Source organism: Struthio camelus, chromosome 1, assembly GCF_040807025.1.
Source record: "Struthio camelus isolate bStrCam1 chromosome 1, bStrCam1.hap1, whole genome shotgun sequence".
Classification (NCBI taxonomy): Eukaryota; Metazoa; Chordata; class Aves; order Struthioniformes; family Struthionidae; genus Struthio; species Struthio camelus.
The window spans coordinates 220,395,136-220,414,981 of record NC_090942.1 but is presented as its reverse complement, the minus strand read 5'-3'; the positions used below and the strand labels follow the sequence as shown (position 1 = coordinate 220,414,981).

At 48.6% G+C, this 19,846-nt stretch overlaps 1 protein-coding gene across 5 annotated transcripts; it reads right to left on the bottom strand.

Moving 5' to 3' along the window:
• Positions 1-3: 3 nt before the first annotated feature.
• KCTD14 (potassium channel tetramerization domain containing 14) lies at positions 4-5,069 on the bottom strand. 5 transcript variants are annotated; one of them, XR_696045.2, is made up of 3 exons: positions 4,545-5,054; positions 478-1,891; positions 6-343 (listed from the first exon to the last, which is right to left on the bottom strand). XR_696045.2 is itself a non-coding variant. In XM_009688280.2 (2 exons), exons 1-2 carry the CDS (start codon positions 4,605-4,607, stop codon positions 1,214-1,216), a joined length of 741 nt encoding a protein of 246 aa, XP_009686575.1. In that variant the 5' UTR covers positions 4,608-5,069; the 3' UTR covers positions 4-1,213. The 5 variants fall into 5 exon arrangements, 3 of the variants coding, with proteins under 3 accessions (XP_009686575.1, XP_009686576.1, XP_068786763.1); XR_011138767.1 differs by having other exon boundaries at positions 14-343; positions 478-1,885; positions 4,545-4,762; XM_009688280.2 differs by having other exon boundaries at positions 4-1,891; positions 4,545-5,069.
• Between the last annotated feature and the right edge of the window lie 14,777 nt (positions 5,070-19,846).

Genomic DNA, 19,846 nt, shown 5'->3' with positions numbered 1-19,846 from the left:
TGCGTCATTCAAAGAGCTTTTGAGGTACGTTTATTTAACAACCCGGGGGTTAGCGCCCTTAGCTGGAAGAAATCCACGTTTTGAGAAGAAAAGGAAACACAGCCGTAATCCAGACGAGCCGTAACGGTTTTCAGGTATCCCCAGAGCGACTGGAAAACACGCTGACAGCCACCTCCAGCCCAAAAAACAAACTGGAATATTAAAAGTTTCAAAAACACGACGTAGAACCCGATCCAGCATCCGGCAAGGCGACGTCGCCGCCGAGGCCTCAGGGTTTTCCTTCAGCCGTCCTCCCTTCCAGTCAAATCACTGCGAGTTGTCCTTATTCTCGCAGAAGCTTATACTAAAAAAATAAAATAAAATAAAAACGAAAGAATAATAATAGCTGTCACAAGGGAAAGAGTGAATAGTGTGGCATGAGGGAGGAGCGTGTGTCATCGGTTTATAAACTCCTTGGATTAGTAGCAGTACTTTTACCTTGTGTTGATCCTGCACGGCAGCTGGGCTTCTCTGTTTTCACTTCAGAATAAATAATAAATAACGGCAATAAATACATTGGCTAGAGAGTAGGCTGTCTGCTGGAGGAACAAGAGGAGAGAACGGGACACCAAAATCCCTTTTTACCTAGGATCTGGTACGGGAAAGAACGCGAACCAGAGCTTTTGGCTTTTGGTTGAAGATCCAAATTTAAGTTGGCATGAATTAATTAATTAATTAATTTCACTGACGCCACTGGGAATTGCAGGAGACCTTTTTTTCCACCAGAAAAGATCATGCCTGGCAATATATGAGAAACAATGAGGAATGAAACACAGAGCCTGGTCCTCTGAACTTATCCAATAGTCAGCAACATATAAAATAGAATAAAATTCATCCTTTTCCTCCTGGCTGGACTGCCTCTGCAAGGCCTGTTACTTCTCAGTGTAGTCAGTAAAAGTGACTGAAAGGCATGAAGGGAATAAGCGTTTTGGAAAAGGTCGTACCACATTTCTAAACACATTATCTTTTAAAATGCACAGTTATCCTCTAATACCTAACAAAACAGTGGCTCGTAAGTGCTGTTTAATTTCGCAAGAAATGTCAAAGGAGATCCTTTCACTGGCTCATCCGTTTCTTCCTGTCTTTCCGGTAGTCCGTGGCTTGGTCTCCACAATCCAAGTCAATTTGTTTGAATAATTGCTTTTTTCCGTTCTCCGTCAATGGTGGCACTTTGCTACCACCAGGTGAACAGGAACTTGTAGAAGTAGTCATAGGATTTGAAGCGAAACCCTTTTTCTGCAACATGGGGCTGAAAGGATATGTTGTACCCTTTGGATTCGACGTCCATTTGAATGCAGTCCAGCAGATCAGAAATACTTGGCGTTGCCTTCCAGGGGCCAAATTTCACCACGGATTTTTTGTCCATGTCCAAGCTGTTCAAGGCATCCTGACATCTGGCAGCATCCTCCTCAGTTCTGACAACGCACACGATGACGCTGGACCGGCGGGAAGCGACCGCTTCTGCCCTCGCAATGCGGATCATCAGCTCGATGTTCTCACTGTAACTGGGCACGCGGGCCAGAAATTGCTTCCTTGCCACTAGCTCCCCAAAGATCTGAGGGGAGTCTTCTAGTTGCTTGATGAGAGGTTCAATGTCGTAGAACAACGCCTCCTTGTACACGTCCTGGATGCACTGCGTGGGCACTTGGTTACTACGCAGATACTCCAGGATATATTTGAAATAGGTCCCCGGCCTGTCAATGAAGAACCTCCCTTCTGAGTCAGTCCTCAGTTTGGGCTGGCCGGTGAACATCTCTGCCAGCTTGGAGCCGGGGTGTTTCTTTAAGGTGCTCAGCGTTGTCGTGTACATCTCCCCACCAACATTTAACTCCACTATTGGTGACAACTGCAACTATCACAAAGGGACAGAAATAACACGCATTACCTATCTCAGGCAGTCAGTATGGAAGGATCAGGGGAAAGGGAAAAATGCTAACTGCAGTTGGAAATTGGAACGGCAGCATGACCAGCTGTGTGAGTCCCCATCGCTTGGTTGACAGATGGGAACATTCAGCCGTCTGCTGCAGGCCATTACTTGCTAAAAGCAGATGCAGGATATGGATATGGCCCTCATAACCAGAGTGGCAGATGTTTGGATGTTTCTAAATGGATTAGCCTTCATCGCATCTTTAGGATGTGGAAAAGTTTCATTTTGCCATTGGGAAAGAGGGACAAGAAGTAACTTGCCCAGGGTCACTTGGGAAGTTGTCAGTAACAGACTGAAGGATTCAATGTGGATCTCCTAAGTCCAGGCAAATGGGACCAAGTGGTCCCGTAAGTGGTCCTCTGGACCACTCTCCTTTCAGAGTGGTCTGCGCTCTCACACTCCTGATGCTTCAACGCAGCGGGATAAGACAGAGTTCAAAGGTGTGCGCAACTCTATTCTTCTCACCTAAATTAATGTTTTCTCTTTAAAGTCGGAACTAAAGCTCTTTGAAACTTTAGAAATGTGCGGGATTGACTCTCACCTTTCTGGGGAATTAGCTATAAACACAGAACTAAGACACTAAAATCCAGCATGTCTGTGGTCAGGCACAGCAGCTTCTTATCAAGCTTAAAAATGTATGATAGCTTTAGACAGAAAATAAAATAATTCGTGCAACTGAAATGAGCTTAAGAAAGAACGTAAAGCCTCCAGGTTGGATTTGTTTGTGTGGGACACTGCACTTTAAAGCCACTGCTCTCAGAAATAATTTGGAGGGGCCTGAATACTCAGAAAGGCTGGACGCTGCGTCACTTTGGGATGACCTTCCTGACTGTTTGATGCAGAAAAAGTTTAACAGCCTCCGTTTGCACTCAGCCAGTTTTTATAGTGGTCAGTACAGCAAAAGGAGAGGGAAGGAATGAGGCAGTTATTTTCCCTCACACCCTCACGTCACGGCTGTAATGCGAGTCACATGCCTGCCGAGGACCACACCTGCCATTGGGAAGGCGTGAGTCAATAAATAACCCTTTTTCCAGGAGCTCACCTGCTCTTGCATTCGGTCATGCAAGGATCTGCTTCAGCGCTACTAGTCACATGCTTAAAGTGAAGCGTGTACTTAAGCGCTTAGCTGGATCCAGCCCACGGTGCCTTGCAGCTACAGACCCATGAGATGACGTGAGCTGCTCTAACAGCTCACGTCAAAAAAAGCGAGGAGCTCCTGCTGCCCTCTCCCCTTTCTATCCTTGTACCTACCCACATGCTTCTGTCGCTCCCCTTGTGCCAGCTCTGGCTCTGCTTCATTTCTGTGAGCTGAACTGGCTCACGAAGGATTTAACAAGCACCAGAGCTGGCAAAATGAGGGGACTAGGAACAGACAAGCCAGAGCAGAGGAGGGAGAGCTTCCCTTTTAAAGAGCCACAAGCTATCAGATTTAGACCCCGCTGGAATATTGTTTTGCAGTAACTCTAGGGTAAGCGGCTTCATCTCAAGAGCACTCATCTACACCAGAGCCAGAGGAGCGTCAAATGATCCTATCTGAGAGCACCTGCTGATTTCCACCTCCTAAAGAACACAGCCCAAAGCTGTTTCTATAGTAAAGCCTCCCAAATGGTAAGGAGCAGCTCAGCTTCACTCCTTAACAGAGGTCACTGAACAGGAATCTCTCCTGCTGCTGAGCCTTTTCTCCTTTTACAGACAGCAGGTCAAATGTTCCATGACATTTGGTACTCTTACCCATGGAAAACTTACTCTTCACTAATAGAATAGCCCTACTAACGTGATGTGCGGTCGGGTCTTGAGTTATGTTTTTGGTCTGGGACCAGCCTGACTCCTGGGTGAGGGGGTCTACTAGGACTGGTTGATTCCCAGCTCTGTAATTAGCCAGCTGGGGATGCTTTGGAAGTAAAGCAAGTAAAAGACCCAAGTAAAAGACGGACAGGTCTGACTTTTATACCTGACGGAGAGGCTGCGTGGCTAAAACAGAGAAGGCAAATCAGTTACTAATACCAATTGCTAAAGTATTTAGTAATAAAAGAGGAGAGGGAAGGAACAAACTTCATCTGATCTCTTCCCTAATTTCTGCCTCTTGTGTATTGTGACTCCTTGCATTGTGGCTCCCACTAGTTTTCTTTATTCTCCTTATATTGTGATTCTCACTAGTTTTTCTTCAGAAAAGCTATTGCTCCCAGCTGATGGTCCTGCAAATCCAAAACTCGGGGCCACTTTTGCATCATTAGAGACTCTAAGAATGGTTAAAACAAAACCAAACAAGTCTTTTATTTGTGGGTGTGACAAATTTAAGTTAGCATCGAATTAAGTCTACCTCTTGTCAAAGGAGAAGAACCACTTAGGTTACTTGCTGTTGCCAGATCCTGGCAAGAGACATGGCCCTTCTGAGAACCAACTGGGGCAAAGAGGATTGGGTCAGACAGAGCTTTTTACCTAGATTCTCCCTCTTGGTCACGCATCTGGCAGGCGCTGGTGTCTTCAAAGTAGCAGGCGAGGGGAAAAAGTACTGTAACGTAGCCCAGGGCTCTGATCCGGCAGGAAGGAACCGTGCCCCGACCCGTGCTTCACTCACCGTTTGCAGGCTGCTGGTGACCTGCTTCCGAAGGGGCTGCTTGTGCTCCGAGGAAATGCTCATCTCCCCCCGAGCCGCAGTGCGAAGGAAGGGAGGCAGCGGCTCAGCGATCTCAGGAGACCTGTGCTCAGCTCCTGCCTTGTCTTGGGTTGCTGTCGGATGGCTCCTAGCTGTGCTCCGGTGCTTTGTCGCTTGTTTTCTATTCACCTGCTCGGGTTTTTTCCAAGCTCCCAGCCCTGCCGCTGCCCCAGAGGCTCCAGCTGGCTCCAGGCACAGCCCTCTTACAGGTTACAGGTATAAGGAGAGGGGAGGGAATAGCATGAAAGCGGAAGTATTTGCTCATTCTGGCAGTCAGCAAGGTGCAGGGTGGACTTGGGCTGGCTGCCCAGCACAATCCTCCTGCAATAATATCTCTGCAGTGACTAAAAGCCAGATAATCCTTTCCAAAGGAGGCTCGGTGCCCAGAGCACCTTTGAAGAGCCCTGCAACGTATGTACGTGTGACTGTCTCAGCCCTGCTGAAACCAGTAAATGTTTTCCTAGCCTTGGCCTCTTCGTACTGCTGTTTTAAAGATGCAGTACACAGTTTATGGAAACCATCTCACTGATCCCATTTATCACATCTATCAGTGCTAGACTGAGGTGCCTGGTAACTCTCCAAGGTGGTATTACTTTGTTATTTGCCCATACAGTCTCCAGACATTGATTAATTTGTGCAAGGTAAATAAAATGAAACCTGAGCCTAAGCCATTATTTTTAACAGGTCAGACATATCTAGTTGGTGTCTTTGCATGGCGTTGTTTTCTAATATTCTGCATTCGGCGAGGATCACGAGTGGAAAGCACCATGACAGTAGTGCTGTCCCACAACAGTGGGACTGTTTCTCACCTATCTGGAAACACACAGCATTGTAAAACTCACCAGGAAGTCTGTGTTCATTAGATTTTAAACAAGATGTTCAAGCAGAGTGAGGTTGCTAAGCAGCCTCTCCAAATGAGAGTTAGAAATCACCTGAAGTTCAGATCCGTACCAAAATCTTGCAGCGTTTCCTTGTTCCAGATATTTTTGAGTACACCGTTGCTTACAAATTGTCCTAAGGTTACTCACCACTTTGTCCTAAGGTTACTCACCACTTATGTGTCTTTGTTTCATTATGGTAGCAACCTTGTGGGCGTGATTGTCCAGAGGTCTAAGTCAAAGTTTGTAAAGAGAGACAATATCTTTTATTAGATCAACTGGTCTAGATAGATTAAAATATCCAGGCTTTTGGGCACACAAAATTTCCCTCAAGTCTGTCAGCTTCTGTTTCAGCTGGCTTATTTTTTTCTAGTTTTATCGGCTGGGCTAATAAAAGTTTATTACCTCCTTCACCAAGCATGCCGCACTCTTTTTCGTATTGCAGACTGCTTCCTGATGCCAACAGTCAAAGGAAAAATCTCCGACAAAGATAGCGCTTCATAAAAATCTTCCTGAGTGAGATTTTAGTGGTGAAAAATGACAGCATGGTATATAAGGAAACCGTATGTGCAAAATCTGTGTTGGGTTCACGCTTTGCTGGTTTTGCATCCTCCAAAGATTTTGCTGCATTTATATCCACCCAGAACAGAGCACTGGTCTGAACAGAAGCTGAAGACAAAGAGCAGGAAGTGTTTTAATTTGCACTGATTCAATCACTTGGAAATAAAACCAATCCTCACCAAAGGCTCCATGAAAGCTAGACCCAGATTCTTCTCAATGCTTTCTGCCTTCAGGTGAAACTTTCATTGGACCTGACTTACACCTTGCCTCCACCCCTCTAAAACCATCCTGAAAGATCCTCATTAATAACCCGCATCTTAGTGATGGAGGTTAAATAGAAGGGCTTGGATTCTCCGTTTGCCACACCACAAGAATTAATAGTGCTGGATGTAGTGGAACATGATGTCTCCTTGGAAGTTCAGGTTTTGTGACTTATAAATGTTTATTGGAAAACAGCTGGAAGGTCTGGGTCATGGATTCCTGCAAATCCTGATCCTTGGACTGGCTCACACAGGTCTTTCAGAAATATCCTGGATATAATTGACAAAGATAAGAGTCCATGTTTGCTCTCCATGGTACATCTGTGATGGTAGAGTTAGTAATCTTTCCTTCTGTAGCTGCAGAACTGAATAAATGGGCAGACCATCACCTCTTTGCTCTCACAAGCTTTTCACTGGGGAATGGTGATTAGCTGTAGAAGAGGTTAGTTTGTGCAAAAGCTCATCTGTAAGGTTTCCCAAAGCCAGAATCAAGGCTGGTTCATGATGCTTGGGAAGAAACCTTCAATGCCACAGTGCAGATCCTTACAACTTCAGCAAAAGAAATAGTTACTAGCTGACATCAACAGCACACTGTTACCTGCTACTAGGCTGACCACAGGTGGTCCTTTGGTTTGATTAACATACTGATCTGGTTCCTCCACTCTTTTTTATATCTCAGCCACTTTTGCTGGCTCGTCATGGGACAAAGAATCAGCCCTGAAGTCTGTGAAGTATTTTGAGATATTTGGCTGAAAGTCACCATGTATGGGAAAAATCTTATTGTTCTTTGTGCTTCTGCTGGGACTTTTTAATCCTATCAACTGCATGGCTTGCTTCAGGATGGCATTTTCAGTCTTGCTATGCAAAATACTGCCAGTTGGATTTTTTTCCCTTTTTGGTAAGGATTTGATTTAAACTGCCAAATTCTTCTGATCTCAAAAGAGACTGTAGGAAAAAATTCTCACTGCCCAAACCATTGGCATATTGCTACCTACCAATGAGGATTTAGTGCCTTTCTGTAGAGCTGGTTACACTAGAGGTGGCATCCTGGATTACCAAGTCCACACATCTGACCTGTCTGATGCCACAGTTGCAGAACGTTTTACAGTGCAAGCATCTGACTCTCAGTTGAAGCCCTCTGTGCCTGCACTAAGTGGAAACAGTTGCTCTTGCAGTTCATCACTCCTCCTTTTACCCCATAGTCAAAGCAACACTGAGGAAATCAGTTGGGGGTGGGGGAGGAGCAACTCATGAAAGGCAAAAGTGGAATCAGGGTTTTGGAGGGACTTGGAAGAGGCAGATCTGACCACACTTTCAGAAGTCTATGCTGATGCTAACAACTAGCCGAGAGTGGTTTGAATTTCATTCTTCTCTTGGGAAGGAAATCAAAAGCCAAGACCATGAAAGTCTCCGTAGCCTTGGGAGACCAGAGTCCTGGGATTCTCACAATCAGCAGCTCCATTGTAGCTGCTTTTCCACAGCCCTAGGGAAGCCTTGGCCACCACTGTGCAGTTGTGGGGAGGTTAGCTGGGTTTGTCCCATCGGGGAATGGAACTTGCTCTGCATTAGGCTGGAATTTCTACCCAGGATCTCTACTGGGCTTCATGTTTGTTACCAGTTGGCCTGGGTCCCTGCAATCTTTCATCCTTTGGGTCTTTTAAAGCTGCATTTGATGCACTGAGGATCTTTTGGGGATCTGTCTGTCGAGAAGAAAAGGAGAGCTCTGAGGATGTTTGCTAAGTGGATCTAGCAAGCTCATTAAGGTGCTAATCTGAGGACTTGGGTACTTGGGGAATGGCCAGGTGGGGAAACGCAACGTGATGGTGGGTAAAAGTTCCCAGTGTTCCCTTTGTTTAATAGTTGCCATTGCCTTTCCACTAGAAGAACATATCCCTCCCAGTGCCATTGTTAGAGTCCTTGCTGGTTCCCTGAGAGGACTTTGCATTCATTGTGTGCTGGAACAGCTCTTGGAGGCAGCATGACACCCAGTTTGTGCAGACCAGCAGGCACCATGCTGCTGCTGCTGACTGACTATGCTTGTTCCAGCTCGTGCTGAACACACTGTGCTGCTGACTGGATTGACTTTCAACTTGGTTCATGAGCTGTTCAGGCATGTTCACCCTTTATTGTGTAGGGCACCATGGGCTTCACTTCTGCTGCTTTCCTATGGCTGTTGGGAACTGCAGAGGGAAAACATGGAAACTCAGTGTATTTTGAGCAACTTATGAGTCGGTAGAGGTTACCTCATGAAGCCAGGTAAGAAGTTAAAAGTGTTGTTAAGACCTGTGGCTGGAGCACCTTCATAGATCCCTTCCTGTCCTCAAATGGAAGGCTGATGAGACCTGTTGGAGAGGCTGGCTGCCAAAATGGGTCATAGAGCCATGAGAAAGACAAGGAATGAGAACCAGTTGGACGTACTCCACTTCTCTCATTGCTCCTAGGGTGCTCAAGCCACTTGCCTATTCTGCTCAGGGTGCCTGCTTGCCCTGCCATTTCTTTCTGCAGACACTTCAAAAGCTGATTTCTCTCTAGAGCCTATTTTCTAATGGCAGAGGAGCATTTCCAAGACTGTAAGCTCTTTCAGGCAGGGACCATCCTTTCACTATCTTTGCATAAAGGATTAGTCTGTGCCTGGACCTTGTACAAGCAACCACGGCATGAATCATAAGAATAACCAAAATAATCCTGAGAATCTTATATCTGCCAAACAGTGAATAACTTGACAATGACTTTGTGGGGAATAAATATGTGTTTTTGAAAATTGTATAAATATGTACATAACAATGAACTGGAACAGCTGTTTAGAAAATAATATTGTCCATAGAAGCATTTTTAACAGATTTATTTCCTTAACACATTGGATCAGCAGCTTCTGTTTAAAAGAATTAGATAAACAGCATTCACATTTGGGTTTTATGCCCTAATACAAATAAATACAATAAATTCAAGTGAAAAAAAAAGAATAAAATGGTTACAGAAAGCAGATGCTAAAACAGGAAATGAAATGAGAGGCTTGGATTTGGGGAAGCAGCTGGAAGGCCACATGGAGCAGCTTCCATTTGTCTTTCTCCACTTGTTCCTGCTTGTATAATATCTAAGTTTCTTGAGGAGATAAAGCCATTTTGTTTTGGTCCTTTTGCCTAGAACATGGAGGCAATGGCTGATCTCCACCTGTAGTGTGATATTGTAGCCATTACCATTATCACTGCTGCTAATTTGTGGTGATAGTTCAGCAGGAAGGGCACCTAAGGAAGTTGATTCCCAGGCCCCATTTCCTCCAGGGGGTCTCTGTGGAGGAGATTCCCATGGAAAGCTAGGACACAAGCCAGGTTATTTTAAACAGCAGTGGACGTGCTAGCAAAGAGGATAGGCTACAAACTTGGCCTGGCCATTCTGAATTCAGACAGCATTCCCCAGCATCCCAGTAAATCCCCGTTCAGCAAAGCTCCCTTGCCCAGCCAGAGTCCGTACAGCTTCTCTGAGAAATCCTGGCCTTGAACCAGCTCAATTTTCCAAAACACAGGGGCTCCTGACCTAGCGCCTTGCCCCAGAGCTCACCTTGCTTTCCTACGTCTTCACAGCCTGTGCCACTTTTCCGTGAACTTGACACAGCTCTACCCCTTCAACGCTTAATGGTGAGGTCTCTCAGACTGCTCCTCCTTCTGTCGCTCTGCTGCAGAGAGCAGGGGTCCTTGGCACAGTGTTTTTATTCTCCAGCTGGGACCTTAACAGCAGGGCTATCGGGAGAACCTCTGACTTAACTGATCTCTCTGGGGTTTGCCGCGGGTACCAGGACAAAGGAGATCCCTTGAAAAGGTCATGGTAGAAAAAAAATTAGTATCTGTAGAGGGACAGTCTGATACACTGATTCCTGCAAACTGCCAAGTTACTCTAGTGACATGAGGCCAGCCTACACAATCTGTGTTGCAGTGAAGTGCCTCTTTGTCATCAGTCACGACTGCTTGGGATCCAAGAGCTCACTGCCACATCAGCTCCCATTGACATCACTGGATCCGTACCCCATTTGGCCAAATCCTGGGCATTTGCTTCATTTGCAGCCAGCAGTGAACAGTAAGGAGGAAACCTGCATATGGGCAAACCTCTAGCACTGATGGGTGAAGTGTAACACGGCTGCAAAGCAAAACAAATAGTAGGTTGCTCTAGCTCTACTCAGAAATTGTACCAGCGCAGCTGAGCAGGTGGCTCTGCACCCTGGAGCCACTCCTAAATTAAACAGCCATGTGCTTCTCTTATGCAAACATCACTGGCATTTCTACGCACTGCCCTCCAGTCATTTATTAGCTCCACCTACTTTCACATACTTGGGGAATCTGTGACCCATGGCCTTAGCAGGGATCTGAACTGGCTTTGAACAGGCTCCAGGATACCATTCAGTGCATGCTGCATCCCCAGCGCCATAGTAGGATGAATGGGGAGAGGCACTCTCACCAAATCCAGGACTGCTAGGGGGCGCTGAAAGTTGCTTGAGTCTTGTTTTTGCTAGGATACTGAGTTAACCGCTCATATTGCCGTCAGTGAAAATAACCCAACAAGCCATCAGGGCCCACACTGCTGAGAAACTACATTATTTTCTCCCGCCCCTCATGTCCATTCACTTCTTTCCCTTGGTTATATCCCATTTGACTGTAGACTTTCTTGGAACAATGACTGTGTCTATGATCTATGAGAGACATCCACTCTGTGTGTGTGTGTTTGTGTGTATGTGTGTGTGCGTGTTTGTGTGATGCGCAGTCTCCACTCTGTTTGCCATGGTCTGGCAAGAAGCCTGACTAGAAACAGCAATGTTCTCTTCTTGTCTATCTTCCTTTATGTCCTCATGGACTTTCCCATCCTGAGCTGTTCACCAGCTCTGACATTGTCGTATGGAGGGTGTAGGGTAGAGCAAAGTATATGGTTGCCACTATTCCCGTCTCCCTGTAACACAGCAGTCCTATTAAAGGTGTCAACATGAGCTGGTTGCCCCATCTTGAGGAACACTGGGTGCATCCCCAGCAATGGGTCGTGTCCAGTCCCAGTTCAGGCTGATACTGTCTATCTTACCAGAAATAGGAGAATCTGTAGAAGAGAGGATGACTTCAGTGTAGTCTATGAAGGATGGCAGCCCAGCAGGTCTCTGCTGGGTCTTACTGCTGAGCTACAGCCCACTCTTCCCAGGCTGGTGGTGGGAGAGAGGAAAGGTTGGGCTAGTAAAGGAGAGGCAGGGCTGAGAGATAAGACCCTTTTCTGCCAGTCAAACACATAGAAATAAGGAGAGAAAGAGACAACAGACTTAGGCTGTGTATTGCTCCATGGGAGCCTGTGAAGCCCATGGCTTCAGTCAAGAGGAAGTCTTTTGGCAGCTACTGTAGAAATAAGATTCTGGAGAATTTGAGAAAAGATCTGGTGCAAAAGGTATGCCTGCTTTCCTCTTCGGCTCTAGTCATCTACACTCATAAAGCATGGGGCCTCTACTGGGTGTAGGCGCAGATATCTCTCAACATTTCCTTTCCCAATAGTTCTCCTGCTGGAGCGGAAGCACCGGGCCTGCAGCATCTGTTTCGGGTCTCTGTGCTGATTCAGGCTGCCATACTGGAGTCAGGCTGAAGCACTGGCAAGCTGCTGAGAAGCAAAGGGACAGTCTGGCCATGTGTCACAGTCTCCGTGTACACTTACACCAAAAAGCGTCCAGAAGTGAGAAGCTCCTACAAAAGGATATGTAGGTTCCGGGGTATTTTTCTAGTACCTCCTTCTTCCATTTGGGCTTTAGCTCTAGTTAGATGTGAAACCCCCATTTGTCACAATGAAGGGAGAGGATTAAATTTTGCAGGTTTTACTCACACTTTCCATATCCTAGCAGCTCAAACTTACTGGAATAGGATGATCACATTGTAAGACAAATGCCTTGTTCCCTTTAGGGGAGCTACAACACAGATGACAAGGTCCGATTTCTATTGCATACCTGCCCTGTTTCTTTGAAGGGTGCTTGGATGCAATATTCACAATAGCTTACAGATATCTTAGTTTGCCATTTGAAGGGCAGACAGCTCAGTGCCTATTCCTGGGTGGTGCTGTGCTTTTCACGAATTGTCTTTCTCTAAGAAACCCTAGGAGAACAGGATGCAGCAAACAAGATTAAAAGTGACCAATGTGAAGACCTGATCCTGGTTGGCAGAGGGACTACAGATTGGCCTCAGAGAAATTCCCACATCTCTTCTTCGGTCAGCATGGTGCATAGGATCACCATTAATGCAACCAGAATCACAGAATCACAGAATCACAGAATGGTTGAGGTTGGAAGAGACCTCTGGAGATCATCTGGTCCAACCTCCCTGCTCAAGCAGGGACCTCTAGAGCATATTTCCCAGGATCACATCCAGACGGGTTTTGAATATCTCCAGGGAAGGAGACTCCACTACCCTTATGGACAACCTGTTCCAATGCTCTGTCACCCTCACAGTGAACAAGTTTTTTCTCAGGTTTAGGTGGAACCTCCTGTGGTTAAGTTTCTGCCCGTTGCCTCTTGTCCTGTTGCTGGGCACCACGGAAAAGAGATTGGCCTCGTCCTCTTGACACTCCCCCTTCAGATACTTGTACACGTTGATGAGATCCCCTCTCAATCTTCTCTTCTCCAGGCTGAACAGGCCCAGCTCTTGCAGCCTTTCTTCAGAGGAGAGATGCTCCAGTCCCCTCATCATCTTGGTAGCCCTCCGCTGGACTCTCTCCAGCAGTGCCATGTCTCTCTTGTACTGGGGAGCCCAGAACTGGACACAGTACTCCAGGTGAGGCCTCCCCAGGGCTGAGCAGAGGGGCAGGATCACCTCCCTCGACCTGCTGGCAACACTCTGCCTCATGCACCCCAGGGGACCATTGGCCTTCTTGGCCACAAGGGCACACTGCTGCCTCATGCTTAACCTGTTGTCCACCAGGACTCCCAGTAGCAGAGCTGCTTTCCAGCAGGTCAACCCCCAGCCTGTACTGGCGCATGGGATTATTCCTGCCTAGGTGCAGGACCCTGCACTTGCCTTTGTTGAACTTCATGAGGTTCCTCTCTGCCCACCTCTCCAGCCTGTCCAGGTCCCTCGGAATGGCAGCACAGCCTTCTGGTGTGTTAGCCTCTCCCCCCAGTTTAGTATCATCAGCAAACTTGCTGAGGGTGCACTCTGTGCCTTCCTCCAGGTCATTGATGAATACATTGAACAAGACTGGAGCCAGGACTGACCCCTGGGGGACACCACTAGCCACAGGCCTCCAACTAGACTCTGTGCCATTCACCACAACCCTCTGAGCTCGGCCATCCAGCCAGTTCTCAAGCCACCTCACTGTCCCCTCATCTAGCCCACACTTCCTGAGCTTACCTAGGAGGATGTGATGGGAGACAGTGTCCAAAGCCTTGCTCAAGTCCAGGGAGACAACATCCACTGCTCTGCCCTCATCTACCCAGCCAGTCATCCCATCAGAGAAGGCTATCGGGTTGGTCAAGCATGATTTCCCTTTGGTGAATCTGTGCTGACTCCTCCTGATCACCTTCTTGTCCTCCAGATGCTTAGTGAGGACCTTCAGGAGGGGCTGTTCCATCACCTTTGGAGGGGTGGAGGTGAGGCTGACAGGCCTGCAGTTCCCTGGCTCCTCCTCCTTGCCCTTTTGGAAGACTGGGGTGACGTTGGCTTTCTTCCAGTGCTCAGGCACCTCTCCTGATCTCCAGGACCTTTCCAAGAGGATGGAGAGTGGCCTAGCGATAACATCCGCCAGCTCCCTCAGCACTCGTGGGTGCATCCCATCGGGGCCCATGGATTTGTGGATGTCAAGTCTGGACAAAAGATCTCTAACCTGATCCTCCTCCACCAAGGGAGAGTCTTCCTCTCTCCAGCCTTCCTCTCTTGTCTCCAAGGTCTGGAATTCCTGAGGACTGACCTTAGCAGTGAAGACTGAAACAAAGGCAGCATTCAATAACTCTGCCTTCTCTGTATCCTTCGTCACCAGGGCACCCACCCCATTCAGCAGCGGGCCCACGTTTCCCCTCGTCTTCCTTTTGCTATTGATGTATTTGAAGAACCCCTTCTTGTTGTCCTTGACATCCCTTGCCAGATTTAATTCCAACTGGGCCTTAGCCTTCCTTGTCGCATCCCTGCACACTCTGACAACGTCCCTGTATTCCTCCCACGTGGCCTGTACACTTTTCCACATTCTGTACACTTCCTTCTTCTGCTGGAGTTTTGCCAGGAGTTCCTTGCTCATCCATGCAGGTCTCCTGCCCGCTTTGCTGGACTTCTTCCTCAGAGGGATGCACTGCTCTTGAGCCTGGAGGAGGTGATGCTTGAATATTAACCAGCTTTCTTGGACCCCCCTTCCCTCTAGGGCCCTACCCCAGGAGATTCCCCTAAGTAGGTCCCTGAAGAGGCCAAAGTCAGCTCTCCTGAAGTCCAGCATTGCAATCCTACTCATTGCCCTGCTCCCTCCTCGTAGGATCCTGAACTCCACCATCTCCTGGTCACTGCAGCCAAGGCTGCCCCCAACCTTCACATCCCCAACTAGACCTTCTTTGCTTGTTAGTACAAGGTCTAGCATTGCACCTCTCCTCGTTGGCGTCTCCACCACCTGAGTCAAGAAATTATCATCAGTCCTCTGCAGGAACCTCTTTGACTGTTTGTGCCTAGCTGTGCTGTCTTGCCAGCAGATGTCAGGGTGGTTGAAGTCTCCCATGAGAACCAGGGCCTGTGATCGTGAGGCTACTTCCAGCTGTCTGTAGAAGGCCTCATCGATGACTTCCTCCGGATCAGGTAGTAAACCCCCACAACAGTGTCACCCATGTTACCCTGCCCTTTAATCCTTACCCATAGGCTCTCCACTTGCTCTTCATCCACCCCCAGGCAGAGCTCCACGCATTCTAGTTGCTCCCTCACATAAAGAGCAACTCCACCACGTCGCCTGCCTGGCCTGTCTTTCCTAAAAAGCACATAGCCATCCATGACAGCATCCCAGTCATGTGAACTATCCCACCACGTCTCTGTAACCGCAATGAGATCGTGGCCCTGAGACCGCCCACAGATCTCTAACTCTCCCTGTTTATTCCCCATGCTGCATGCATTGGTGTACAGGCATTTCAGAGAGCCGGTCAAGCACACAGGCTTCCCAGGAGAGGTGCAAGAGGATCCTCCATAGCCATGTTGCATGCTGTCTCCCCTGGCTGTATGCACCCGCTGGAGGCATCCTGACTTGAGCGGTGTTTTACTGACTCCCCTGCCACTAGACCACTCCCCTTCCCCCATCTTGCCTAGTTTAAAGCCCTCCTTACCAGGCTGGCCAACCTGTTGGCAAAGACACGTCACCAGTTTTAATCTATTAAAGAAGCGTAAAACAGGTCACATTTAGTTTTGGAATATTACAAGATGCTTCCTGGATATGGGTGATCCTTCTTGTCTAAAGAACATATTCACCTGAGGAATTACGTGCAGCACCAGATGTCCACAGTCCACTTCTGGGTTCCCTCTGTGCAAGGAGTATAACACAGTCGATGACTCTGGGTGTTTTTGAGAGTGTGCATGAATTTAAACAGGGCTGGTTTCAGTACAGAATCTGCCACTGGTCAGGATGCCAAGGCAGGGTGCTAGTGAGGGAGAGTTTGAAGTGACAGTGCATTTCAGTGTTAAATTGTGAAATATGTTTTCTTTTTCATCTTATGTGCTCTTAGAGTTTCACTAAAAGAAAGCAAATGGCTCTTCTGTTTTCTTGTTGTTCACTCTTTACAGTGCTACAGAGCTTCACAGTGTTACTCAGCAATCAGAGCCCCACAGCATTGGGAAATGTGAGCATGAACACGCGAACAAAGCATGGAGCTGCCGCCAGGTAATAAACAGAAACGCGTGAACCATTTGCAGAACTTTTGCTCATTTTTGAGTGAGAGTTTTAGAGCTGATGAGTCTCACATTTCAGTCTCAGAGGCATTTTTTCCCTTTTATGATGTAGCAGATCCAGAGAGCAGAGCCTGGCACATGCAGCAGCACAGTGCAACACAAAAGCAGAGCCCATGGCATAGTCCCATTGCTTCTCTCAGCACAGATACTCTCAGATCCCTGGTTTCTTTAATCAAAGCTACAAATTGGTGGAGGAACAGGCTGTATTTTTTAGCCACAAAAAGGCTGTTTTGAAACAGCTGAGTTATTTAAAAAAAGGACTAAAGAGGCAAGGGGACACCTCCCTCTAGCGCCCAGTTCAGCAAGATATTCCCAGGGTGAAATGTCTTTCTGGGAAGGAAGGAATCACCTGTGCTGAGGCCCAACCTGTAGCTGCTGCTGCTTCTGGCAGAGGGATGAAGGGAAAGAGCTCGCAGCCCCCTGCCTGCACACCAGCTGGCAATGCATTGCTTTGACGGCTTGTGATCCCCTCACAGCTCACAGCGATCAAAGTTGAGTGAAACTCTCTCTTCCCCCTCACCCCATCTGAGCATCCTCACCTGTGCCTGGGCTCTGGATGGTACCATGGCCTCCATGGGAGCAAAGTGGGGAGGAAGTAGACTTGCTGGAGGTAGTCTTGGGGCTGGCAGGGATTTCATCAGGTTGTCCCAGGGGCTGTACGTGAAGGAAAGAGTGCTGGGACTGCAGGGCTGCACAAGTGTGGGCTGAGGGGAAGGAAGTGCAGGCACCCATGCGAGTAAGGGGCTGGGAAATCGGGGGCCGGGGAGGGCAGGGGATGCTGGTGGAAGGAAGAGAAGGAGTCTGGGGAAAGATGGCAGAGCTGGGTTGGGTTCCAAGCTTCCTGCACAGGAGGATGACAGGAGTACACCAAGCTTTTGTAACGTGTAAGAGCCGGGGGACTGGGGGATGGCTGTGACATGACACCATCTCAACAGGACTGGGGTTGAGTTCCAGCCCAATACAAAAGCAAATTCCCTGCAGAGGCAGATCTTGCTTCCTCAGAAGTTTATTCGGCCTCCAGAGGGAGGAAAGGCTGGGAGAAGGGGTGGAGGCTAAGCTCTGCCACCAGAATCCCCAAATGATGTTTGGGATTCACAGGGGAGACCTCTGCCTCGCGGGGAGGTGTGACTTGATTTGGGCAATTTTGGCAGTGGACTTGAGGCTGAGGAGAGCCCCAGGAGGGGCAGTCCCCTTGTGAGCCCTGCCCTGGCCCCCTTCCTTATTCAGGGCTGGTGTGGAGCGCCCGCATGGTCCCCTTTTGGCAAATGACCTGGATAACAAACCCTGCTAAGATGAGAACATGACTATAACGAGTGTGTGTGACTGTATCAAAGGCAGAAAACTGTCTGGAGGGTGTGAGGCCAAAACTGTCTGCGTTAAGGAGGAAGAGGACCATCAGCTGATCACGTTACAGAGAAAGACGACCATCAGCTGGATTAAACAGTGAGCAGGGAATTACAGAGAGACTTTTGGAACAAAGAAGGAACCAGCCTGAACAGAAGCGTAAAAGAAGCATGACAATCCCCAGCAGTAGGGAGAGACCTTGGAGTGGAGACAGCAGTAGGCAAAGCCCATTTGACACTGAAAGAAGTAACCCGGATGGCATCAAGGCCTCTGTCTTGGCCAGATGGAGCATCCTCCCTGTCATAGCCTTGCAGCCAGCTTGCAGGCTGATGTGTGTGTGTGTGTGCGTGGTTAGACTGTCTTTGGGATTGGCTATAGATGGGTGTTTGGAAATCTGTAGGTATTTAACATTTTGGGTCTAGTGCCGTGGTTTGTCTGTATTCCTGATGCTGATGCTGAATGTAGAGTCCACTGGTTGCTCATTAGTTTAATGTTGCTAATAGACAACTACGCTCCTATTTTGGTTAAACTGAGTGAACGGAACATTTTTTCCCCCGTGACAGCTGGCAATATTGACTGTGCCCAGAGCAAGTGTGTCGCAGAGCAGAGCCCAGCATCCTCTGCCGTGCCTGGAGAGGTGCTGTGCTGCCCTGTCTGCCTGCTCTTTCTGCCAGTGAGCTTTGCTGGTTCTTCCAGGATACAGATCTCACATCTCACATCTGTGAATATCTCACATCTCTTATCAGTCACGTTCAACAGTGGTGGGGAGCAGCAAGGGGTCACTGGGGTTGGATGCTTCCCCAGGGACACCGTGATGCAATGGTGTCTTGCAATTGGATCAGAATTTTCCCATGAAGCAGTCCAGGCGTGAGGCCAACCGGCTAGACAGCAGCTTTGCAGAAGAGTCCCTGGGGGTCCTGGTGGACTCAAAGTTGCCCGCGTGTCGTCAGTGCGTCCTTGCTGCAAAGAAGCACAACTGCATGCGAGGCTGTGTTAGCAAGAGCGGAGCCAGGAGGTCCGGGGCAGTGATTCTTCCCCTCCATTAGGCATTTGTAAGAGCACATCTGGGCATTGTGTCTGGTTTTGGGCTGCTCGTTAGCAGACAGACAGTGACAGGTTGGAGTGAGTCCAGGGGAGGCTCCTGGGATGGTTGAGGACTGAAGCGCAGGACATGTGAGGAAATGCTGAGAGCACCAGGTTTGTTCAGCCTGGAAAAGAGAAGGGAAAGGGGGGTCTTGTTGCTGTGTGCAGCTGCCTCACGGGAGCATGTCAAGAAGATGGAGCCAGTCTCTTCTCAGAGGTGCGCAACGACAGGAGTCAACAGCACAAATTGCAATATGGGAACTTCTGACTGGACGTAAGGAAAAACTTTGTCACCGGGAGGGTTGCCAAACGCTGGAACAGGGGGGCAGAGCAAAGGGAATACACATTTTGGGGCATAGTGAAGACTCGACTAGACAATGCCATGAGCCACGTGGTCTAATACCACCTGCTTTGGGAAGGGTGGGCCCGGAGACCCCCAGAAGTCCCTTCCGACTACAATTATTCTCTGGTTCTGTGATTCTGCCCAGGTCTGCTGCAGCCCCACGGGCACCACAAGCCTCTCCAGCCTGACAAGAGCCCCCCGGTGCTGGGAGAGCACTGAACCAGGCACGCTGTGCCTTGGGCAGCCCTGTCTCTGTCCCCTTTGCCCAGGCCCCAAGCACAAGGCGGAGGGGGAACCAATGTGGTGTGACTTGATGTAGGCAGTTTTGGGGAGTGGGGTGATATAGCAGGTGACAGACTTGGTAGGGCTGAGGGCAGAGCGAGGAAGGGGAGCTGCAACGTGAACCAGGCCCAGGCCAGCCTTTTTGGATGGGGCGGGCCATACTGATTGTGCCTCGAGAGACTCCATCACAGAGCAGAGCCCAGCATCGCCTGCCATGCCCGGAGAAGGCCTGGTCTGCCCTGTCGCCCTGCTCTTTCTGCCAAGGACCTTTGGTAGTCATCCCAGGGCACAGACGTTTTCTGCAACATCTCACGTCCCTTATCAGTCATGTTCAACAGTGGTGGTGAGCAGCAGGGGTTCATCAAGTCTGATACTTCCCCGGGGCACCACGAGCCTCTGTTGCTGCCAAGGGCGAAGCCCAGGCCAAAAGCCATTGCCTGAAGTGAGCACAGGCCTTCCTTGCTCTGACTGATCGGCTCCCCAGGGCACTGACTCTCCAGCCATCGCAGATCCCCTCTTTCAGCTCCAGTGAGGTAAATGAGCAGAGCCCATGGACTTCCCC